This window comes from Oncorhynchus kisutch, linkage group LG29, assembly GCF_002021735.2.
Source record: "Oncorhynchus kisutch isolate 150728-3 linkage group LG29, Okis_V2, whole genome shotgun sequence".
In the NCBI taxonomy this organism is placed as follows: Eukaryota; Metazoa; Chordata; class Actinopteri; order Salmoniformes; family Salmonidae; genus Oncorhynchus; species Oncorhynchus kisutch.
The window spans coordinates 30,308,992-30,328,801 of record NC_034202.2 but is presented as its reverse complement, the minus strand read 5'-3'; the positions used below and the strand labels follow the sequence as shown (position 1 = coordinate 30,328,801).

At 46.0% G+C, this 19,810-nt stretch overlaps 1 protein-coding gene across 1 annotated transcript; it reads right to left on the bottom strand.

Annotated features, from left to right (window-relative positions):
- Positions 1–1,037: 1,037 nt before the first annotated feature.
- On the bottom strand, positions 1,038–12,834 carry LOC109873873 (palmitoyltransferase ZDHHC23-like). The gene is made up of 5 exons (XM_020465587.2): positions 12,442–12,834; positions 3,852–4,000; positions 2,867–3,535; positions 1,919–2,086; positions 1,038–1,610 (listed from the first exon to the last, which is right to left on the bottom strand). The coding sequence occupies exons 2-5, from the start codon at positions 3,968–3,970 to the stop codon at positions 1,337–1,339; spliced, it is 1,230 nt and encodes a 409-aa protein (XP_020321176.1). The 5' UTR covers positions 3,971–4,000; positions 12,442–12,834; the 3' UTR covers positions 1,038–1,336.
- Between the last annotated feature and the right edge of the window lie 6,976 nt (positions 12,835–19,810).

Sequence of the window (19,810 nt, the reverse complement as noted above, 5' to 3'; positions counted from 1 at the left end):
GCGCTACCAGGAGACAGGCCAGTACATCAGGAGACGTGGAGGAGGCCGTAGGAGGGCAACAACCCAGCAGCAGGACCGCTACCTACGCCTTTGTGCAAGGAGGAGCACTGCCAGAGCCCTGCAAAATTACCTCCAACAGGCCACAAATGTGCATGTGTCTGCTCAAACGGTCAGAAACAGACTCCATGAGGGTGGTATGAGGGCCCGACGTCCACAGGTGGGGGTTGTGCTTACTACAGCCCAACACCGATCAGGACGTTTGGCATTTGCCAGAGAACACCAAGATTGGCAAATTCGCCACTGGCACCCTGTGCTCTTCACAGATGAAAGCAGGTTCACACTGAGCACATGTGACAGACGTGACAGAGTTTGGAGACGCCGTGGAGAACGTGCTGCTGCCTGCAACATCCTCCAGCATGACCGGTTTGGTCATGGTGGGTCAGTCATGGTGTGGGGTGGCATTTCTTTGGGGAGGCGCACAGCCCTCCATGTGCTCGCCAGAGGTAGCCTGACTGCCATTAGGTACTGAGATGAGATCCTCAGACCCCTTGTGAGACCATATGCTGGTGCGGTTGGCCCTGGGTTCCTCCTAATGCAAGACAATGCTAGACCTCATGTGGCTGGAGTGTGTCAGCAGTTCCTGCAAGAGGAAGGCATTGATGCTATGGACTGCCCCGCCCGTTCCCCAGACCTGAATCCAATTGAGCACATCTGGGACATCATGTCTCACTCCATCCTTTAGTCCAGGTCTGGGAGGAGATCCCTCTGGACACCATCCGCCACCTCATCAGGAGCATGCCCAGGCATTGTAGGGAGGTCATACAGGCACGTGGAGGCCACACACACTACTGAGCCTCATTTTGACTTGTTTTAAGGACATTACATCAAAGTTGGATCAGCCTGTAGTGTGGTTTTCCACTTTAATTTTGAGTGTGACTCCAAATCCAGAACTCCATGGGTTGATACATTTGATTTCCATTGATAATTTTTGTGTGATTTTGTTGTCAGCACATTCAACTATGTAAAGAAAAAAGTATTTAATAAGAATATTTCATTCATTCAGATCTAGGATGTGTTATTTTAGTGTTCCCTTTATTTTTTGAGCAGTGTATATTTACTAGTATTATTAAGAGTGTCAGATCCATGACAACTTGGAGGATCATGATTATTTTCTCTACCTGGAGTGTTTGGAATGTAGAGGTATATAACAATTCAAAATTAACACCTCTGAGTTGCAATACCTAGAGATCCAGAACAGCTCACAGTCCCTAAAGCCACACAGTTGAAACCCAGCAATGTTGACCTGCTTAGGCAGTGGCATGGTGTTAAGCCAAGGCTAAACCAAGTCAGTGTGGACGGAGGATGGTCTATCGACAGGCTCTCTCATTGCCAGGAATTCAGCCCAGTTCTGGCAGAAGCCACGTGAGTAGACCCCTGTGTCGACAACGAGGCCACACGGACGACTCTGGCCATTTTTCCTCCGCAGTGCAAGTTGTGCTTCCCTTTCTGTCACATTGTAGCTTATATTGATAAGTTGCAGCACCAGCAGGTTTAGCAGGCCTGCTGTGACAATACTGCTGTACCAGGCACAGGTGAAGCACAGGGCTGAGCTGGAAAAACATCAGCATGAGCATAGTTACACTTAGAAATCAGCATAATGCTTTATCTTTCAGTTCTATTTCAGTTGGTTTTAGTTACCTGATTCTTTAAGTAAATCTTCTTGTACTTATTTAAATAACTCAAAACATTTGGTAACTACCTGGTGCCAAATAGCAGGCAATATAGTGGTGCTTATCTCAATGAATGCTAAATACACCAAAAGTAATTATTAGGTAATTACTATGTAATTACAATTGTCATTTTGTAATACGTTTTCATGTGTGTATATTTTAAGCAAATACCAAATACCGTAGTGTACCTGTACTGACTGTAGACACCAGGGCAGTAGAATAGGGCGGTAAGCAGGTTCTGTTGGGGACACACGCTGCGCAGCACCAGACTGACCCCATGCAGAGAGGTCAACAGAAAGAGGAGCAGGGTCAGCAGGAAGCTGCGATGATTAGCCTGGCCCACACAGCTGTTAATCCTGCCTCAGCAGTGATGCACAAGACAACAGAGACACAGACACACACAGACACCCACAGTTCAAATGACCAACTTCTGCTGTGTTTGCATGTGAGAGTACAATTAGCATGAATGTGAGAGAATGTGACTACGTGTTCTAAATGTGTCTGGTTGTGTTGGTGCATCTATCTAAATGCCAGAGATAACAGATTGTCTTGGTTTGAGGTCGCCTCACCCTGCTGAAGGGTGAACCCCTGTGGGCCCTACACATGTCTGTACAGCCTGGTTTGCTTTGGTGACGTCTTCTTGGCCTGACAGTACGACACTTAGTGAGATCATGATTTTGTGTTGAAGAGAAGTGTTGAGCGAATATAATTGTGGGGATTCTGAGGGATTAAAATATTGCATGTGTAACGGATGTGAAATGGCTAGCTAGTTAGCGGTGTTCGCGCTAAATAGCGTTTCAATCGGTGACGTCACTTGCTCTGAGACCTTGAAGTAGTAGTTCCCCTTGCTCTGGAAGGGCCGCGGCTTTTGTGGAGCGATGGGTAACGATGCTTCGTGGGTGTCAGTTGTTGATGTGTGCAGAGGGTCCCTGGTTCGCGCCCGGTATGGGCGAGGGGACGGTCTAAGTTATACTGTTACACATGTGTATATAGCAGGGAAGTAGAGTCAGACGTGATAACGCTGTGGTTATCTGAGTGTTGCAGAAAGGTATTTCTGTCAGCCTGTTGTTGAACAAATAATGGTGTACTAAATGACTGATCCTCCACAACTGACAAAGGTGTTTAATGAAACTCACCAGATACAGTGGTGGTCCAGGCGCTGGACACAGCCTCCACAGATCCGGCAATGTCCCGCCCGAGGGGGACGCACCACTTTGCACAGAGGACACCTGCCCCCCTTCGCTGTCAGGGACTGTGTCTGCTGTTCCACTGGTCTGGCAGGCAACACCGACTGGTCCACTCCCTTCTGAGAGGCAGAGTCTTTGTCAGGCAGTTGGCAATGATTGGTGCTGGTGCTGTGCGTGTCAGCCAGGGAAGGCTGCACGAAGCCTGGCCCCCTCTTGGTGCGCACAAGAGAGATAAGAGTCAGAACCACACCCGTTGTCACGGTCACCAGCTGCAGATGACTTACGTCCCCACGAGGTAGGATCTCTGTGATGAAGAGGAAGTACATGTAGGCTAGGGAGAAGAGCGCCAGGCTGAGGAAAAAGAGGGTGCGGCCCTTCTTCCGGTGTGTGGCGTAGTAGTACCACAGCACCAGGCCAGGCAGGGCTGTCAGAATGACCAGGCCCAGCAGGAAGTGCAGGGCTGCCAGCCGCAGTAGCATGGGAAGCAGCACTAAAGCTGGGACCATGGAGATCTCCACCCGCCTGTCCCCTGATAACAGTCTCAACCTCAGCCGGTCCATCACTGCACCAAACACAGGCAACACACAGTCAGGTTTCTGAGGCTCACCCTTCAGCCACCTGGAAAATACATGAGGGCAGGGAACGACAGAGAGGAAACACAGAGAGGACAGGGGTTTAGACCAAGTGCTTAACTTGGGTAGGAGCTCACCGGAGCTGAATACTGGCACCTCAAATGTTCTACTGCAAGAGCTCCTGTTCCTTTTATAGAATATTAGCTCAAAAGTATTGTGGAGATCATGAACCTAAATATAAACAGTACCAGCACCAAAAATGACTACTGGCAAATATTTCAGTCCAAGTCAAGCACTGGTAAGACGTGAACTTGGACTGCTGAGACTTGCCATGATCCTCCTTCCCATTCCACCCACCTCACCTGCTGCAAGCTTCATCCAGGTCGTCACAGTCACAGAAGCATCCATGTGGGTCCAAATCACATTCAAAACAGCACATGGCATCATCTGGCTCTGGAGGCTTAAACTTCTCCCATTTCATTCTAGCTGTTCACAGATCCACTTTAAGGTCCTGTGCAAAATAACAGCAACAGTAGAGAGACACAGTCAAACCACATGATAACTATACTTAACAAAAATATAAACACAACATGTAAAGTGTTGTCCCATGTTTTATGAGTTGAAATAAAATATCACAGAATTTTTCCATATGCACAAAAAACCTTATTTCTCTCAATTGATGTGCACAAATGTGTTTACATCCGTGTCAGTGAACATTTCTCCTTTCCCAAGATAATCCATTCACCTGACAGGTGTGGCATATCGAGAACCTGATTAAATAGCATGATCATTACACAGCTGCACCTTGTGCTGGGGACAATAAAAGGCCACTCTAAAATGTGCAGTTTTGTCACACAACAAAATGCCACAGAGGTCTCAAGGTTTGAGGGAGCGTGCAATTGGCATGCTGACTGCAGAAATGTCCACCAGAGATGTTGCTAGAGTATTTAATGTTAATTCCTCTACCATAAACTGCCTCCAACATAATTTTAGAGAATTTGGCAGTATGTCCAACTGGCCTCACAACCTCAGACCACGTATAACCACACCAGCCCGGGACCTCCACATCCCGCTTCATCATCTGCAGGATCGTCTGAGACCAGCCATCCAACAGCTGATGAAACTGATGAGTATTTCTGTCTGTAATAAAGCCTTTTGTGGGGGAAAAACTCATTCTGATTGGCAGGGCCTGGCTCCCCAGTGGGTGGGCCTATGCCCAGTCATGTGAAATCCATAGATTAGGGTCTATTGAATTTAATTCAATTGACTGATTTGCTTATATGAACTGTAACTCTATTAAATCATTGAAATTGGTTGCATGTTGCATTAAAATAACACTGAATGAATGAAATATTCTTATTAAATACTTTTTTCTTTACATATTTGAATGTGCTGACAACAAAATCACACACAAATTATCAATGGAAATCAAATTTATCAGCCCATGGAGGTCTGGATTTGGAGTCACACTCTAAATTAAAGTGGAAAACCACACTACAGGCTGATCCAACTTTGTAATGTCCTTAAAACAAGTCAAAATGAGGCTCAGTAGTGTGTGTGGCCTCCACGTGCCTGTACGACCTCCCTACAACGCCTGGGCATGCTCCTGATGAGGTGGCGGATGGTCTCCTCAGGGATCTCCTCCCAGACCTGGACTAAAGCATCCGCCAACTCCTGGACAGTCTGTGGTGTAACGTGGCGTTGGTGGATGGAGCGAGACATGATGTCCCAGATGTGCTCAATTGGATTCAGGTCTGGGGAACGGGCGGGGCAGTCCATAGCATCAATGCCTTCCTCTTGCAGGAACTGCTGACACACTCCAGCCACATGAGGTCTAGCATTGTCTTGCATTAGGAGGAACCCAGGGCCAACCGCACCAGCATATGGTCTCACAAGGGGTCTGAGGATCTCATCTCGGTACCTAATGGCAGTCAGGCTACCTGTGGCGAGCACATGGAGGGCTGTGCGGCCCCCCAATGAAATTCCACCCCACACCATGACTGACCCACCGCCAACCAGGTCATGCTGGAGGATGTTGCAGGCAGCAGAACGTTCTCCACGGCGTCTCCAGACTGTCATATGTGCTCAGTGTGAACCTGCTTTCATCTGTGAAGAGCACAGGGCGCCAGTGGCGAATTTGCAAATCTTGGTGTTCTCTGGCAAATGCCAAACGTCCTGCACGGTGTTGGGCTGTAAGCACAACCCCCACCTGTGGACGTCGGGCCCTCATACCACCCTCATGGAGTCTGTTTCTGACCGTTTGAGCAGACACATGCACATTTGTGGCCTGCTGGAGGTCATTTTGCAGGGCTCTGGCAGTGCACCTCCTGCTCTTCCTTGCACAAAGGCGGAGGTAGCAGTCCTGCTGCTGGGTTGTGGCCTCCTACGGCCTCCTCCACGTCTCCTGATGTACTGGCCTGTCTCCTGGTAGCGCCTCCATGCTCTGGACACTACGCTGACAGACACAGCAAACCTTCTTGCCACAGCTCGCATTAATATGTCATCCTGGATGAGCTGAACTACCTGAGCCACTTGTGTGGGTTGTAGACTCAGTCTCATGCTACCACTAGAGTGAAAGCACCGCCAGCATTCAAGTGACCAAAAAATCTGCCAGGAAGCATAGGAATTGAGAAGTGGTCTGTGGTCACCACCTGCAGAACCACTCCTTTATTGGGGGTGTCTTGCTAATTGCCTATCATTTCCACCTGTTGTCTATTCCATTTGCACAACAGCATGTGAAATTTATTGTCAATCAGTGTTGCTTCCTAAGTGGACAGTTTGATTTCACAGAAGTGTGATTGACTTGGAGTTACATTGTGTTGTTTAAGTGTTCCCTTTATTGTTATGAGCAGTGTACATTATTTATTATTTCGGTGTGGTAAGGATATGGAGAGTAGTCTTCAGTCTTCATTCAGTGAAGTGCTTCAGTAATATGGACTGTGTTGGTAATCTTATTCCACCACTGAGGTAATGGTTACCAGTGACTCGGTCTATAAAAAAGTGGTCAGATGAAACAGATGCTAAACTACAGGACTGTTTTGCTATCACAGACTAGAACATGTTCAGGGATTCTTCCGATGACATTGAGGAGTACACCACATCAGTCACTGGCTTTATCAATAAGTGCATCAAAGGACGTCGTCCCCACAGGGACTGTACGTACATACCCCAACCAGGAGCCATGGATTACAGGCAACATTCACACTGAGCTAAAGGGTAGAGCTGCCGCTTTCAAGGAGCGGGACTCTAACCCAGAAGCTTACAAGAAATCCTGCTATGCCCTGCGACGAACCATCAAACAGGCAAAGCGTCAATACAGGGCTATTATTGAATCATACTACATACCGATGCTCGTCTTATGTGGCAGGGCTTGCAAACTATTACAGAGTAAAAAGGGAAGCACAGCCGTGAGCTGCCCAGTGACACGAGCCTACCAGATGAGCTAAATCACTTCTATGCTCGCTTCGAGGCAAGCAACACTGAGGCATGCATGAGAGCATCAGCTGTTCTGGACGACTGTGTGATCACGCTCTCCGTAGCCGACGTGAGTAAGACCTTTAAACAGGTCAACATACACAAGGCTGCGAGGCCAGACGGATTACCAGGGCGTGTGCTCCGGGCATGTGCTGACCAACTGGCAGGTGTCTTCACTGACATTTTCAACATGTCCCTGATTGAGTCTGTAATACCAACATGTTTCAAGCAGACCACCATAGTCCCTGTGCCCAAGAACACAAAGGCAACCTTCCTAAATGACTACAGACCCGTAGCACTCACGTCCGTAGCCATGAAGTGCTTTGAAAGGTTGGTAATGCCTCACATCAACACCATTATCCAGAAACCCTAGACCCACTCCAATTTGCATACCGCCGAAACAGATCCACAGAGGATGCAATCTCTATTGCACTCCACACTGCCCTTTCCCACCGGGACAAAAGGAACACTTATGTGAGAATACTATTCACTGACTACAGCTCAGCGTTCAACACCATAGTATCCTCAAAGCTCATCACTAAGCTAAGGATCCTGGGACTAAACACCTCCCTCTGCAACTGGATCCTGAACTTCCTGACGGGCCTCCCCCAGGTGGTGAGGGTAGGTAGCAACACATCTGCCACGCTGATCCTCAACCCTGGAGCTCCCCAGGGGTGCGTGCTCAGTCCCCTCCTGTACTCCATGTTTACCCACGACTGCATGGCCGGGCTCGACTCCAACACCATCGTTATGTTTGCAGACGACAAAACAGTGGTAGGCCTGATCACCGACAACGACGAGACAGCCTATAGGGAGGAGTTCAGAGACCTGGCCGGGTGGTGCCAGAATAACAACCTATCCCTCAATGTAACCAAGATTAAGGAGATGATTGTGGACTACAGGAAAAGGAGGACCGAGCCCTCATTCTCATCGATGGGGCTGTTGTGGAGCAGGTTGAGAGCCTCAAGTTCCTTGGTGTCCACATCAACAACAAACTAGAATGGTCCAAACACACCAAGACAGTTGTGAAGAGGGCACGACAAAGCCTATTCCCCCTCAGGAAACTAAAAAGATTTGGCATGGGTCCTGAGATCCTCAAAATGTTCTACAGCTGCACATCGAGAGCATACTGGTTGCATCACTACCTGGTACGGCAATTGCTCGGCCTCTGACCGCAAGGCACTACAGAGGGTAGTGTGTACGGCCCAGTACATCACTGGGGCTAAACTGCCTACCATCCAGGACCTCTACACCAGGCGGTGTCAGAGGAAGGCCCTAAAAATTGTCAAAGACCCTAGCCACCCCAGTCATAGACTGTTCTCTCTACTACCGCATGGCAAGCGGTACCGGAGTGCCAAGTCTAGGACAAAAAGGCCTCTCAACAGTTTTTCCCCCCAGCCAAAATGGCTACCCATACTATTTGCAATGTGTGCCACCCCCCCAAAAAATCCAGAAAATCACATTGTAGGATCTTGTATTAATTTATTTGCTAATCATGGTGGAAAATAAGTATTTGGTCAATACCAAAAGTTTAGCTCAATACTTTATTATATACCCTTTGTTGGCAATGACAGAGGTCAAACGTTTTCTGCAAGTCTTCACAAGGTTTTCACACACTGTTGCTGGTATTTTGGCCCATTCCTCCATGCAGATCTCCTCTCCTCCTCAGAGATGTTTTGGGGCTGTTGCTGGGCAACACGGACTTTCAACTCCCTCCAAAGATTTTCTATGGGGTTGAGATCTGGAGACTGGCTAGGCCACTCCAGGACCTTGAAATGCTTCTTACGAAGCCACTCCTTCGTTGCCCGGGCGGTGTGTTTGGGATCATTGTCATGCTGAAATACCCAGCCACGTTTCATCTTCAATGCCCTTGCGGATGGAAGGAGGTTTTCACTCAAAATCTCATGATACATGGCCCCATTCATTCTTTCCTTTACACGGATCAGTCGTCCTGGTCCCTTTGCAGAAAAACAGCCCCAAAGATGTTTCCACCCCCATGCTTCACAGTAGGTATGGTGTTCTTTGGATGCAACTCAGCATTCTTTGTCCTCCAAACACGACGAGTTGAGTTTTTACCAAAAAGTTATATTTTGGTTTCATCTGACCATATGACATTCTCCCAATCTTCTTCTGGATCATCCAAATGCTCTCTAGCAAACTTCAGACGGGCCTGGACATGTACTGGCTTAAGCAGGGGGACACGTCTGGCACTGCAGGATTTGAGTCCCCTGCGGCGTAGTGTGTTACTGATAGTAGGCTTTGTTACTTTGGTCCCAGCTCTCTGCAGGTCATTCACTAGGTCCCTCCGTGTGGTTCTGGGATTTTTGCTCACCGTTCTTGTGATCATTTTGACCCCACGGGGTGAGATCTTGCGTGGAGCCCCAGATCGAGGGAGATTATCAGTGGTCTTGTATGTCTTCCATTTCCTAATAATTGCTCCCACAGTTGATTTCTTCAAACCAAGCTGCTTACCTATTGCAGATTAAGTCTTCCCAGCCTGGTGCAGGTCTACAATTTTGTTTCTGGTGTCCTTTGACAGCTCTTTGGTCTTGGCCATAGTGGAGTTTGGATTTTGACTGTTTGAGGTTGTGGACACGTGTCTTTTATACTGATAACAAGTTCAAACAGGTGCCATTAATACAGGTAACGAGTGGAGGACAGAGGAGCCTCTTAAAGAAGAAGTTACAGGTTTGTGAGAGCCAGAAATCTTGCTTGTTTGTAGGTGACCAAATACTTATTTTCCACCATAATTTGCAAATAAATTCATTAAAAATCCTACAATGTGATTTTCTGGATTTTTTTTCTCATTTTGTATGTCATAGTTGAAGTGTACATATGATGAAAATTACAGGCCTCTCTCATCTTTTTAAGTGGGAGAACTTGCACAATTGGTGGATGACTAAATACTTTTTTGCCCCACTGTACATACTACCTCAATTGGGCTGACCAACCAGTGCTCCCGCACATTGGCTAATCGGGCTATCTACATTGTGTCCCGGCACACACCACCCGCCAACCCCTCTTTTACGCTACTGCTACTCTCTGTTCATCATATATGCATAGTCACTTTAATCATTCCTACATGTACATACTACCGCAATCAGCCTGACTAACTGGTGTCTGTATGTAGCGTCACTACTTTTATAGCCTCGCTACTGTATACAGCCTGTCTTTTTACTGTTGTTTTATTTTACTTACCCATTGTTCACCTAATACCTTTTTTGTACTATTGGTTAGAGCATGTAAGTAAGAATTTCACTGTAAGGTCTACCTACACCTGTTGTATTCAGTGCACGTGACAAATAAACTTTGATTTGAACATCTTAAACTTGCATGGTAATATCACCTCTACCAAGGCCTGAAGTCAACTGTCGCCTCCCACAGTGCATTCGGAAAGTATTCAGACCCCTTGACCCCATAAATTTTGTTACGTTACAGCCTTATTCTAAAATCAATTAAATTGTTTTTTTTCTCCTCATCACTCTACACACAATACCCCATAATGACAAAACAAAAACAGTTTTTTTTTTTTATGTTAGAAAATGTATTATAAAAAAAACTTCAATATAATATGTCCATACCTCTGTCAGGTTGGATGGGGAGTGTCGCTGCACAGGTATTTTCAGGTCTCTCCAGAGATGTTCAATTGGGTTCATGTCCGGGCTCTGGCTGTGTCACCCAAGGACATTCAGAGCCTTGTCCCAAAGCCATGCCTGCATTGTCATGGCTGCGTGCTTAGGGTCGTTGTCATGTTGGAAGGTGAACCTTCGCCACAGTCTGAGGTCATGATTGGCGGAGTGCTGCAGAGAAGGTTCTCCCATCTTCACAGAGGAACTCTGGAGCTCTGTCAGAGTGACCATCGGGTTCTTGGTCACCTCCCTGACCTTCTCCACCAATTGCTCAGTCTTGGTGGTTCCAAACGTCTTCCATTTAAGAGTGATGGAGGCCACTGTGTTGTTAGGGACCTTCAATGCTGCAGAAATGTTTTGGTACCCTTCCGAAGATCTGTGCCTCAACACAATCCTGTCTCTGAGCTCTCACGGACAATTCCATCAACCCCATGGCTTGGTTTTTGCTCTGACATCCACTGTCAACTGTGGGACCTTACATAGACAGGTGTGTACCTTTCCAAATCATGTCCAATTGATTGAATTTACCACAGATGGACTCCAATCAGGTTGTAGAAACATCTCAAGGATGATCAATGGAAACAGGATGCACCTGAGCTCAATTTCGAGTCTCCTGGCGAAGGGTCTGAATACTTATGTAAATAAGGTATTTCTGTTTTTTTTTTGTAATACATGTGCAAAAATGTCTCTACCTGTTTTCACTTTGTCATTATGGGGTATTGTGTGTAGATTGATAAGGGATACTTTTTTTAAAAAGTCTGTAATTTAACAAAAAGTGAAGGGGTCGGAATACTTCCCAAATGAACTGCATACGGTAAAGCTAGCTTGCTGCTCTAGCGGTAAGTACGGTTGGGGCGTCACCTTTCTCAAATCCGGCCATCAAGGTGTGCAGGACTGATTCAAGGACTGACTGGGGCACCACATGAGGGGTATATCTGGTTGCCAATAATCAATCAATTAACTAGCAGCGAGAGAAAGACCTTGAAAATATTATTGGACTCTGAGTACTCTCTTAGATGGTCTAGTTAATGTATATAATTTAAAAATCTCTTTGTCTTGACCCCCAACAGACAGTTCTTCATCATAATGAAGACATCAAGGTTAAGTTGTCTGAAAGGTCTCCACTACTTGCGCTCAAATCGATTGCAAGTGCACGCGCACACACACATTTTACTAGTATTACCAACTAGGAATACTATACCATCATCTGCCTCATGAAGTGACATGGGGAGTCAATTAATGGAATCAATTAAAATAGCTTTTGATTTTAACAAGTTTTACAATAAAATTACTTTCCTCTAATATGTCGCTTTTAGAAACAAGGCCGTGAATTCCTTAGGGAACGCCTATCTGGGCCAACTAAACCCCAGTCCCCAAACACGTCAGTCGCACAGTGAGATAGAATGTACGTTGTTGGAGTGACTGCCAGTGTTGGCTTTGTCTTCTGGCATTATACTTCAAATATAGCCCAGCTCTTCGATAGAGAGTGAATTTAAGTTAAAACTGCAGAAGCAGTCTAAATATTGATTTCAATATTTTCTTATTAAATTAACTTGAAATAACTGTAGGCTATAGTCACAGTTTAACGGGAAAGGTTGAACAAACAATGCAAATGTATTAAACAATTATTAAGTAAATATGTTTCATGTTTCAATCCAATATTCTAAATGAATGGGATATCGCATACCAATAAACAAGGTGGTCAATATTTTGACCACTTCTGCAGTTTAAACTTGTTCCCAGAGAATTACATCTCATAACGCCTATGACTGCTTCAGTAGCCTACATTGTGTACAATTGCGTGCATCTAGCTTACCTCTGAGAAAAAAAGTGCACAGCCTACATTTACCTGGACTGAAGATTTCTTCGGTGAAAGCACCTTTTCCTCTAAGGCTTGGCTAAAGACCCTTTGTTTTAGGAACATCAATAATTGTTTTATTTATCTTATGTTTTTCCTGAAGTATATGTCTGATTTTCCACGTCAAACAAAATATCCGTTTCAATCTGTTTTAGTCTATGGTCCGTTGACACGTCTACACTAGAAAAACTTCAGTCCGAATATACGTGGCCGCGAATTCCAGGTGGTACCGGGGTATCTGGCAAGCTTTGATAGGTGTGATATCCGTTTCAGTCAAAAACTTTGTATAGTGTAATATCCTGTAATCCGGCCTTTTTTTTGCGGTGAGAGCTTGATTAGGTTTTATTCCTCCTCATGGGAAAGCAACATGTCGGTCATTGTAGAGGAGCAGACTTGATGAGAGGAGTTAGCCAGATTGGTTTGGGTGACAGTGTTGAAATTGGCATGCTTCCCAGTGGCAGAGATAGCGTGTGGCAGCGTATGGAGGTGGTATGCATACCGCGTATTCTCAGACAGAAAGTGTCACCACTACGCCTGACTACTTTGGAAGGGGCAACACAATTTAAATAGCTCAAATGGTCTATTGCGATACATCATGGGAGGATGAAATACTTTCAAATGTGCTGATGTAAACAGTAGGCTAAAGCTTTGTTGGTCATTAACAAAAATGTACTTACTTGTCTGACATAATATCCGACCTCCACTCAGTGCTGTGAATAGCTGAGGCTGATGGTCCTTGCAAAGTCAATGTTCTGCACCTGAGACATTGCATAGTTTATCATTTATCAACATCTCTATAGAAATACATGATATTAGACTATACTGAAATTGCCTTAAATGCCACAATAAGCACAGATGCATAGACCTCACCCCTGATATTACCATCACCCTGCTCTGTGTTATAGGTCAATCACCCTTCTCCAGCCAGTTGTTTCCTTCAATAGCCTTTAAAATTAGTCTGATACCATTTTGTTATTACGGCTGCCGAATTGTTGGCTTGGAAAACTTTAGGTAACTTTAGCCTGGTGGTGCTGCTGCTACATGGACAGTATATCATGGGTGTCCCTTTCCATGGATGATAACACTGAGGTGTTAAAAAGTCCAACAACAGCCCTGATCCACACTGAGTTGACTTGGTGTGGGAGACGAGACAGGCGACATAGTCATGCAAGAGGAGAGTGGGAAGATCCGTGGGACAGACCCACCCTTCCTCATCATATTTCCTCCAGCCAGCAATATAACCCATCCCCACCCTCACAGAGAAGACTCTGGAGGAGTCAAGTGTATGTGTGATGGGAAGCAGGAATCCAACTCTAAGTGTATCTATGCCCTGGTCATGTATAACTCTAGTTAAACACATTATGTTAATAGGTGGAGTAATACAAAAGCAGTGCTTTCTGATGTAAGGTTATATACTGAAAATAAACTAAATTATAATTGAATTTTGACAAATAAAAATGTGCATATTAAGAGGTGACATATTATAGCTCTAACCAAAATGAGGAATCTTAGTACCAAGCCCCAATGTGCAGCAAACAACCAAAACAGGCAATTGTCTACTGACAGATAATTGTGAGTGCGACTCACAATGCACACAAACAGTTGAAAAAAACAAACATTTATGTAATTTGTACCAGTTTACATGGATTCTGATTATAGGGTTATGCAAAAATGTTATTGTGCACAAGTGAATGACATGAAATACATTTTAAAAAGTGTGCATATTTAGATTTCTCTATAGATTCCACTTGTAAAAAAATATAAAATTATCACACAATAGGCATGCACACGTACACGCACGCACACACACATTGGGATATCGGTAGACAGCTGAATTTTCACTTTACAGTAATGTCCACTCTGGTGATGCAGTGTAGATGGACTGGATCAATACACAGGATGAAGCTCCCCCTGCCACAGGCTATTGGGTATGGTCCCATTAGTCAAGCTGTAGTCCGGAACCATGCAGCAGTTAAAATGCCTGGCGCACATAAGCTCTGTCAGATACAGACTCTCTAATCTATTTTGGTGGGGTTAATGCAGTCAGTCGCAGACAATAACAAGTGCAATGTCTGACTAGCATGTACAGCTGTTGTCAGCAAAAGTGGAATGAACGAGTGTAGACCACTGGGGGCTGGTGGGAGGAGCTATAGGAGGACGGGATCAGTATAATGGCTGGAATGGAATCAGTGGAACAGAGTCAAACGTGTGGTTTCCATGTGTTTGATACCATTCCATTTATTCCATTCAAGCCATTACAATGACCTTGCCCTGCTATAGCTCTTCCCATTAGCCTCCACTGGTGTGGGCCTATGTGTGAGACCTAATAGAGTTGAGGAGGTTGTTGTAAGGCATCTGCCTGTGTGTGATGACTTGAAGCCACCACTGAGAGTTTTTATGTTGCTGTCAACCTTTCCTTTTGAAATCCCATCATGATATCAAAATGTGAAAATATTCCAAAAAAGGTATTACTTATGCAAAGGATAATAACATGCAGCACATACTCATGCACATGCACATGCAGCACATACTCATGCACATGCACATGCAGCACATACTCATGCACATGCACATGCAGCACATACTCATGCACATGCACATGCAGCACATACTCCAGATGTGTTTTAAGTTCAGTTGTAGAATTTTGACACTGTCAGATATGCTGTGATGTCTTGGCAGTTTGCCTATTCTCCTATTAAATGTCTGTGTAAATCCATGATGTCCTTGTTGTCCTTAGTAGAATGTGTGAACTGTTGTAAGGGCAATATCTGTATAGAGAGTGTGTGTGTGTGTATTTGGTTGCATGCGTGCGTGTGTGTCTAAACTGTTTCTCTCGTTGACCGGGGGGATTCTCTGGTGCTTCTAACCCCATGCAAGATGCTGCCCATACCGAAGGTCCTGTAACAGACACCACAACAGTGACGGCACTATCAGAGCCTAGCTCTGAGACAAAAAAACACTTAACTGTCTTCTGATGTCCGTACTGATGTCCTAGTGGAGGAAGAGAGCCTTGTGGAGGACGACGGCCTTGTGGAGGAGGAGGGCCTCGTAGAGGAGGAGGGCTTTGTGGAGGAGAAGGGCTTCGTGGATGGGGAGGGCTTTGTGGAGGAGAAGGGAGTTGTGGAGGAGGGGGGCCTTCTGGATGAGGAGGGAGTTGTGGAAGAGGAGGGTTTTGTGGAGGAGGGAATTGTGGAGGAGGGGGGCCTTGTGAAGGAGAAGGGAGTTATGGAGGAGGGGGGCCTTGTGGGGCATTGAGGACTATACCACCTCAGTCACCGGCTTCATCAAAAAGTGTATCAATGACGTCGTCCCCACAGTAACCGTACGTACATATCCCAACCAGGACTCATGGATTACAGGCAACATCCGCACCAAGCTAAAGGCTAGCCAGCAGCATACCACCCTGCATACCACTGCTGGCTTGCTTCTGAAGATAAGCAGGGTTGGTCCTGGTCAGTCCCTTAATGGGAGACCAGATGCTACTGGAAGTGGTGTTGGAGGGCCAGTAGGAGGCACTCTTTCCTCTGGTCTAAAAAAAAATATCCCAATGCCCTGTGTAGGGTGCTGTCTTTCGGATCGGCTGTTAACCAGGTGTCCTGACTCTCTGAGGTCATTAAAGATCCCATGGCACTTATTGTAAGAGTAGGGGTGTTAACCCCGGTGTCCTGGCTAAATTCCCAATATGTCCCTCAAAACATCATGGTCACCTAATAATCCCCAGTTTACAATTGGCTCATTCATCCCCTGTAACTATTCCCCAGGTTGTTGCTGTAAATGAGAACATGTTCTTAGTCAACTTACCTGGTAAAATAATGGATAAATAAAAAAAATAGAGCTGCTGTTTTCAAGGAGCTGGACAGTAATCTGGATGTTTATAAGAAATCCTGCTATGCCCTCAGACGAACCATCAAACAGGCAAAGCGTCAATATAGGACTATTGAATCCTACTACACCAACTCTGTCGGACGTGGCAGGGCTCTCTGTAGCCGATGTGTGTAAGACCTTTAAACAGGTCAACAATCACAAGGCATTCCCAGATGGATGACCAGGACGTGCACTCAGAGCATGCACGGACCAACTGGCAAGTGTCTTCACTGACCGAGTCTGCAATACCTACATGTGTCAAGCAGACCCCGGTCTGCTAGCTTGCCGGCCCCGGCCTGCTAACTGCTAGCTTGCCTGCCCGGTCTGTAACTGCTAGCCCCTGCTAACTGCTTACTTGCTAACCCAGCCTGCTAACTGCTAGCTTGCCCTGGTCTACTAGCTGCTAGCTTGTTTAGGCCCGGCCTACTAACTGTCAGCATGTTAGCATCGGCCTGCTAACTGTCTGAATCGCCGTGTCCCCAGCCAGCCCAACCACTCACTGGACCCATATGTTCACTTGGCTACTCATGCCTCTCTCTAATATCAATATGCCTCGTCCATTATTGTCCTGGTTAGTGATTACTGTCTTATTTCACTGTAGAGCCTCTAGCCCTGCTCAATATGCCTTAACCAACCATGTTGTTCCACCTCCTACATGTGCGAGGACATCACCTGGTTTAAACATCTCTAGAGACTATATCTCTCTCAACATTACTCAATGCCTAGGTTTACCTCCAATGTACTCATTTCCTACCTTATCTTTGTCTGTACACTATGCCTTGAGTCTATGCTATCGTGCCCAATAACCTGCTCCTTTTACTCTCTGTTCCGAACGTGCTAGACGGCCAGTTCGTATAGCCTTTAGCCGTATCCTTATCCTACTTCTCCTCTGTTCCTCTGGTGATGTGGAGGTTAATCCAGGTCCTGCAGTGCCTAGCTCCACTCCCACCCCCCAGGTGCTCTCATTTGTTGACTTCTGTAAACGTAAAAGCCTTGGTTTCATGCATGTTAACATTAGAAGCCTACTCCCTAAGTTTGTTTTACTCACTGCTTTAGCACACTCTGCCAACCCAGATGTCTTAGCCGTGTCTGAATCCTGGCTTAGGAAAACCACCAAAAACCCTGAAATCTCCATCGCTAACTAACGTTTTCCGCCAAGATAGAACTGCCAAAGGGGGCGGTGTTGCAATCTACTGCAAAGATAGATAGTAATACAGAACTCTGCAGCCTAAGTCTGTACCCAAACAATTTGAGCTTCTACTTCTAAAAATTCACCTTTCCAGAAACAAGTCTCTCACTGTTGCCGCTTGCTATAGATCTCCCTCTGCCCCCAGCTGTGCCCTCGATACCACATGTGAATTGATTGCCCCCATCTATCTTCTAAATTCGTGCTACTAGGTGACCTAAACATGCTTAACACCCCGGCCATCCTACAATCTAAGCTTGATGCCCTCAATCTCACAAATTATCAATGATCGTACCAGGTACAACCCCAAATCATTAAACACGGGCACCCTCATAGATGTCATCCTAACTAACTCGCCCTCCAAATACACCTCTGCTGTTTTCAATCAAGATCTCAGCGATCACTGCCTCATTGCCTGCATCCGTAATGGGTCTGCGACCAAACGACCACCCCTCATCACTGTCAAACGCTCCCTGAAACACTTCTGTGAGCAGGCCTTTCTAATCGACCTGGCCAGGGTATCCTGGAATGACATTGACCTCATCCCGTCAGTAGATGATGCCTGGCTATTCTTTAAAAGTGCCTTCCTCACCATCTTAAATGAGCACGCCCCTCTCAAAAAATGTAGAACTAGGAATAGATATAGTCCTTGGTTCACTCCAGACCTGTCTGCCCTTGACCAGCACAAAAACATCCTGTGGCGTTCTGCAGTAGCATCGAATAGCCCCCGTGATATGCAACTTTTCAGGGAAGTTAGGAACAAATATACACAGGCAGTTAGAAAAGCTAAGGCAAGCATTTTCTAATAGAAATTTGCATCCTGGAGTACTAACTCCAAAAAGTTCTGGGACACTGTAAAGTCCATGGAGAATAATAGCCCCTCCTCCCAGCTGCCCACTGCTCTGAGGCTAGGAAACACTGTCACCCCCGATAAATCCACTATAATTGAGAATTTCAATAAGCATTTCTCTTCGGCTGGCCATGCTTTCCACATGGCTACCCCTACCCCGGTCAACTGCCCGGCACCATCCACAGCACCCCGTCAAAGCCCCCACCATTTCTCCTTTACCCAAATCCAGATAGCTGATGTTCTGATAGAGCTGCAAAATCTGGACCCCTACAAATCAGCCGGGCTAGACAATCTGGAACCCCTCTTTCTAAAATTATCTGCCAAAATGGTTGCAACCCCTATTACTAGCCTGTTCAACCTCTCTTTCGTATCGTCTGAGATTCCCAAAGATTGGAAAGCTGCCGCGGTCATCCCCCTCTTCAAAGGGGGTCACACTCTAGACCCAAACTGCTACAGACCTATATCTATCCTACCCTGTCTTTCTAAGGTCTTCGAAAGCCAACTTAACAAACAGATTACTGACCATTTCGAATCCCACCATACCTTCTCCGCTATGCAATCTGGTTTCAGAGCTGGTCATGGGTGCACCTCAGCCACGTTCAAGGTTCTAAACGACATCATAACCGCCATTGATTAGAGACATTACTGTGCAGCCGTATTCATCGACCTGGCCAAGGCTTTCGACTCTGTCAATCACAACATTCTTATTGGCAGACTCGACATCCTTGGTTTCTCAAATGATTGCCTCGCCTGGTTTACCAACTACTTCTCTGATAGAGTTCAGTGTGTCAAATCGGAGGGCCTGTTGTCCGGACCTCTGACAGTCTCTATGGGTGTGCCACAGGGTTCAATTCTCGGGCCGACTCTCTTTTCTGTATACATCAATGATGTTGCTCTTGCTGTTGGTGATTCTCTGATCCACCTCTACGCAGACGACACCATTCTGTATACTTCTGGCCCCTCCTTGGACACTGTGTTAACTAACCTCCAGACGAGCTTCAATGCCATACAACTCTCCGTCCGTGGCCTCCAACTGCTCTTAAACGCAAGTAAAACTAAATGCATGCTTTTCAATCGATCACTGCCCGCACCTGCGCACTCACTACTCTGGACGGCTCTGACTTAGAATACGTGGACAACTACAAATACCTGGGTGTCTGTTTAGACTGTAAACTCTCCTGCCAGACTCACATTAAGCATCTCCAGTCCAAAATTAAATCTAGAATCGGCTTCCTATTTCACAACAAAGCATCCTTCACTCATGCTGCCAAACATACCCTCGTAAAACTGACCATCCTACCGATCCTCGACTTCGGTGATGTCATCTATAAAATAGCCTCCAACACTCTACTCAACAAACTGGATGCAGTCTATCACAGTGTCATTGCGACCTGTACGCTCTAATTGCGACCTGTATGCTCTCTTTGGTTGGCCCTCGCTTCATACTCGTCGCCAAACCC